This window comes from Echinops telfairi, unplaced genomic scaffold (genome assembly GCF_000313985.2).
Source record: "Echinops telfairi isolate 266 unplaced genomic scaffold, ASM31398v2 ScPeMD7_25;HRSCAF=90, whole genome shotgun sequence".
NCBI classification, from domain to species: domain Eukaryota; kingdom Metazoa; phylum Chordata; class Mammalia; order Afrosoricida; family Tenrecidae; genus Echinops; species Echinops telfairi.
Genome location: NW_022103922.1, coordinates 21,158,851 through 21,164,624, shown reverse-complemented (window position 1 = coordinate 21,164,624; position 5,774 = coordinate 21,158,851). Strand labels below are relative to the sequence as shown.

The 5,774-nt window shown below is 44.5% G+C and overlaps 1 protein-coding gene across 1 annotated transcript; it reads left to right on the top strand.

The window, feature by feature from the left end:
- The first annotated feature begins 456 nt into the window (after nucleotides 1-456).
- Nucleotides 457-4,681, top strand: KLHL9 (kelch like family member 9). The gene has a single exon (XM_004706561.3). The coding sequence runs from the start codon at nucleotides 924-926 to the stop codon at nucleotides 2,775-2,777; it is 1,854 nt and encodes a 617-aa protein (XP_004706618.1). The 5' UTR covers nucleotides 457-923; the 3' UTR covers nucleotides 2,778-4,681.
- Nucleotides 4,682-5,774: the final 1,093 nt, after the last annotated feature.

Below are 5,774 nucleotides of genomic sequence, written 5' to 3'. Positions count from 1 at the left end.
TTACATTGTGGGCAGCACGCATTTTAAAGTGTTGTAGGGGGGGGGGGCGGAATGTAACTTCCTCTCATTTTAAAGTGTTGTAGAGGGGGGAAAAAATGTAACTTCCTCTCACCATCCCCCTCCTCGGCCAGGCTTCCTTTCCATTTAAACCCCAGCCCGTTTCGTGGTAATTCAGAGGCCGCGATGTGTAAACCTTAAAGAGAAAAGCGTGCACTTAGCCGGCGAGCTCGGACACCGCAAACACCAAGGGCTGCATAATACACGTGCACCCTCTCGGGCCCCTGACCTCAGCCCCGCCGCTCCCGCCGCGGCAGGCACTTCCTCTCCTCTCCGCTCCCCCCGCCCAGCGAGGAGGACCGGCCGGCGCGCAGCCGCAGTAGCCGCGGCGGCCGCTCCTAGCCCGGGGGATGCTGGGACGCGGCCGTTCCGGAAGGACGGGCTCGGCGTCCAGCTCTAGGCCCGCATTCCAGGCGCAGCTCGGGTTCCAGGCCCGGTTTGCAGGGAGGCCGGTGATCGCGGCGACGCGCTGGGGACAGCCGAGGGCGCCGCGGGCCGCTCGCGGAGGAGTCGGGCGTCGCTGCAGAGCCGTGGACGTGGCGACACCTCCCCTTGGCCCGGAGCGAACTGTCGAAGGCGCGGCCTCGCAGGCCGGACGAGGTGAACCAGGTCTCCTAACTGCCTTTGGGGGATGACTCATCTGCATAACAATTAGATTTGAAGTCCTTAGCCCTTTGTGGTCCTTGGGACGTTTTCAGTGGATGACTGACTGGTGTGCCCTGAGGGGCGCCCCGGGGACTGCTCGCCCTCGTTCAAGGACTGTAAGCCCACCTGCTCTTCGGATGCCCTCCGTTCCTTTAAAGCCTTCCGTGTAGTAACGTCTTTCTTCCAGCGTACTCCTCTCGGTGCCAGAGGAAGCTTTGCACATGAAAGTGTCGCTGGGTAACGGCGAAATGGGCGTCTCTGCCCATTTGCAGCCTTGCAAGACCGGAACTACGCGCTTTTTCACCAGCAATACCCACAGCACGGTGGTATTGCAAGGCTTTGATCAGCTTAGGATAGAAGGGTTGCTTTGCGACGTGACCTTGGTGCCGGGTGATGGCGACGAAATCTTCCCCGTTCACAGAGCCATGATGGCGTCTGCGAGTGATTATTTCAAAGCTATGTTCACCGGTGGAATGAAAGAGAAGGATTTAATGTGCATTAAGCTTCATGGCGTGAACAAGGTGGGTCTGAAGAAAATCATTGACTTTATTTATACTGCAAAACTTTCTCTTAATATGGACAATCTTCAAGACACACTGGAGGCTGCCAGCTTCCTCCAGATCTTACCTGTTCTGGACTTCTGTAAAGTGTTTCTTATATCGGGCGTCTCTTTGGATAACTGTGTTGAGGTTGGACGGATTGCAAACACCTACAATCTCATAGAAGTAGACAAGTACGTCAATAATTTCATCCTGAAGAATTTTCCAGCGTTGCTGAGTACTGGGGAGTTCCAAAAACTCCCTTTCGAACGCCTTGCTTTTGTGCTTTCTAGTAATAGTCTTAAGCACTGTTCTGAACTTGAACTGTTCAAGGCTGCCTGCCGCTGGCTAAGGCTGGAAGACCCTCGCATGGATTATGCTGCAAAATTAATGAAGAACATTCGCTTTCCACTGATGACACCACAGGACCTCATCAATTATGTGCAGACGGTGGATTTCATGAGAACAGACAACACCTGTGTGAATTTGCTTTTGGAGGCTAGCAATTACCAGATGATGCCGTACATGCAGCCAGTGATGCAGTCAGACAGAACTGCCATTCGATCCGACTCCACTCACTTGGTGACATTAGGAGGGGTTTTGAGGCAGCAGCTGGTTGTCAGTAAGGAATTAAGAATGTATGATGAGAGGGCACAGGAATGGAAATCCTTAGCCCCCATGGATGCTCCTCGTTACCAGCACGGCATTGCTGTCATTGGAAACTTTCTCTATGTCGTCGGTGGCCAAAGTAATTACGATACAAAAGGAAAAACTGCCGTTGATACTGTTTTTAGATTTGATCCACGATATAATAAGTGGATGCAGGTCGCCTCGTTGAATGAAAAGCGCACCTTCTTCCACTTGAGTGCCCTCAAAGGACATTTGTATGCCGTCGGTGGGCGCAGTGCAGCTGGTGAACTGGCTACGGTAGAATGCTACAACCCAAGAATGAATGAGTGGAGCTATGTTGCAAAAATGAGTGAACCTCACTATGGCCATGCAGGAACAGTGTATGGAGGCCTGATGTATATTTCTGGAGGAATTACCCATGACACTTTCCAAAATGAGCTCATGTGCTTTGACCCGGATACAGACAAATGGACACAAAAAGCTCCAATGACTACAGTCAGAGGCCTGCATTGCATGTGCACAGTTGGAGACAAACTGTATGTGATCGGGGGCAATCACTTCAGGGGAACAAGTGACTATGATGATGTTCTCAGCTGTGAATATTATTCACCGACCCTTGACCAGTGGACTCCAATAGCTGCGATGTTAAGAGGGCAGAGTGATGTTGGAGTTGCCGTCTTTGAGAATAAAATCTATGTGGTCGGTGGGTATTCGTGGAATAACCGTTGTATGGTAGAGATTGTCCAGAAATATGACCCGGAGAAAGATGAGTGGCACAAAGTGTTTGACCTTCCAGAGTCACTTGGTGGCATTCGAGCTTGTACCCTTACAGTTTTCCCCCCTGAAGAAAACCCTGGGTCGCCTTCTAGAGAATCTCCTCTTTCAGCACCTTCAGATCATTCTTAGGACGGGGGCATAATGCCTTTGCAATGCATCATGGATGATCGAATAGTTTCCCGTCAGTTGTCTCTTACAAGGACTGGTAGCATTACTAGATGAAAAGGTAGCAGGTCATTTGTGTTGTATGGCTTAGAATGTTTATCAAATGGTTGCATTCTGAAAATGTATTCCACATAGCCAGCTGTTCTAACCCATGAAAAAAGATGTGTAGACAATGTTTAAATTAGGTGTCCTTTTGTGGTGTTGTATAAGTCAGATCAGAAGTGTGATTGTAGTAAGAATTATGTTCATTATGCTTGAAAGGTGAAAGTTTTCATCCTTGACTACAGAACATCAAAGGGAGACAGCCTGGTGTAATCTCACACCAAAGGTTGCCAAGTGTTACTAGCTACCTCCCTCCCTCTTTAGTAGAGTTTTTTAACATACTTGTCATTGTACCAGATTGTGGATTCAGCTATGTGGCATTTCTTAGGAAGATCTGAGAAATTGCGCATTCAAAATATTAACTTGAAAAATTAGTAAAACCCTCAGGGTTTGAACTCTCGTGAACACACATACACACACACAATTTTAAAATCCACTTGTCTATCACTATATGTGAAAGGTCACATTGAAAAACTCCCCACAAATCAGCTGGTTTTGTTCAAAGGGCAATTGAGTACCAGAGGATAGCTACTTACATAGTCACACTGAATTTAGATTGGTAAGAACTACAAGGCATTAAATTAGTGAACAAATCTGTCATTTTGCTAACTTGCTCCATCACATGACACTTTTGTGCTTTGCTGTTGAAGTAGTTTGTATATTACCTGTTTCATGTAGAGTCACTTTGCTGTTGACGTATATTTGTATATTATCTGTTTTATGTAGTCACTTTTGTCAGGTTATTTAGCAAAGTTTGCCTTCAAAGACTTGTTTGTATTCAATTTAGATTTCCCTCTGTTCCACCCATTTGTTCAGTAATTCCATGATACGAAAAAAGGAAAGAAATAATGCAGAACAAAGTTCAAGAATCTTAAGGTCAGTCTCTCAATTTTGGACCCTGACTTATGAGATGATTTTGTGAGTGGGACTGATTGCCCTGGTGCTGCTCCAGTCTGCTAGCATCCTGAAAGCTGTCTGTGGCCTGCCTCAAAGCTGTATCTGAGCTGTCAGGAGAGAATTCTGCCACAGATCAGAAAAATGTCCTTTCAGTTATGTCTGAAGGACAGGGCCAACTTGAGATTCCCGAAGAAGCCAGCCACAGAAAAGCTGGGATTTTACCTTGTAAGCAGCACTGAAACAGCTCAAGCCTCTTCAGTGCCAAGAGGCTTCCTTGCTTACTGGCTGAGAACACAGGGGGAGGGAGACTCTTAATGGGATTGCACTAACGGATGGAAGAATAGGAAGAAGGCGTCTGAGTGAGGGAAGTCATTTCCTGGAATAGTGTATAGGATGAGATACACATCTCTCAATATACTTACATCCTATATGCATGCATGTATATACATACATACATACACATAGAAGGGTGTATATCCCTATCCATGAGAGATTGTCAGAGTGACAATCCCATACTAAAACTCAGGAACCAAGGAAAAAGAAATTGGCTTCCAGGGATCTGAACTTTATGCTCATTCAAGTGTTGATTCATTTTAATGCTTTTTAAGATGTCTTCATTGGCAGAAATTCTCATACTGTCTTTTTTTAAAAACAGTTTTTTATTCCTAAAAATAGTACATATTAGTAGAGTGAGAAACTAGAAAGTAGAAATTGCCTCAAACTTTGTGTATTGAATAAACAACAAATAATCCGAATCATTTCCTTGACTATTAAGAGGTAGAATATTTGTGTATCTTGAGTGGTTGTGTTTCTTCTTTGATCAAATGTTCATGTCCTTTGCTCATGTGATACCTATTTAGATTTCTGTTTTTCAGAAGTTACATAATTTCTATAATAAATAAAAGTTAATTGGCATTTGCTTGCATTGACTTTTTTCCCCCTCAAACTCACTGCAATCAAGTCGATTCTGACTCCGGGTGGCTCATGGGATAGAGTCGAAGTGCCCCTGTGAATTTTCTAGACTAACTGAAGCTGAGGGGCGGCAGGTAGTTTCTAACTGCTTGGTCTTTGATTAGCAGCCCAGTGCATAGCCACTGTGCCACGAACTCCTTGTTAGTCTGCTAACATTTTACAAGAGCAGGGCTATCTAGTTAATGTTAATGAAATCACATTTTCCCATCTTTTTTAATAGTGACCTTTTGGGGTAGTTGACGATGGCATGGTTCCTTTACTCTTTTCTTTTTTTTTTTTTTTAATCAATTTTCCTTTACTCTTTTCATAGCACTGATGTATTTACTCTTTCACAAAGCCTGACATACCAGGATGGTATGTCTCACTGTTTTCTCTCCCTCATTGAAAAGATTCCTACTTTCTGTTATGTTTAAACTTCTTGCTTCGTACGTGTTGATTAACGAGCTGTAGCTAACTGTTCCAGCTATATACCTAGCCTACCTCCAGCCTCACGCACATCTTGCCTGCCCTTTTAATATTTGCAGTGGACAACTCTTGGCAATCATACAAGCAGCTGGTTGCTGTTACGTGGATACCAGTGATTAAGCTTAAAATCCCTTTCTTAGAGGTGTCGCTAAAATTATTGTGTGGAAAGAGATTTAACTTCATACACTAGTAGTCTTTTAATAGAAATTTTAGACTGGGAAAACACTTGGGTAGAAACTATATGATAAAGCATTGCAGCCCCATTTCTTGCACAGTTTTCTGTGCATTGAAAAATTAACTGGTTGCTTGCCGGGTTATGAATATTATCAATTGCAAGGAGCATACGAAATTCAAAGAAAATAATTTATCATTGATTTCACATGCTAGGAATGACTTCTGTTAATACTGTGTTAGGCATATACACATGTACAGGTATATGTCACTTTTTTTTTTAAATTCACGGAAGAGGCTAAGCTAAAAGCTGGATAAATCATATCCAGCTTCCAAACACACTGACTGCTATTG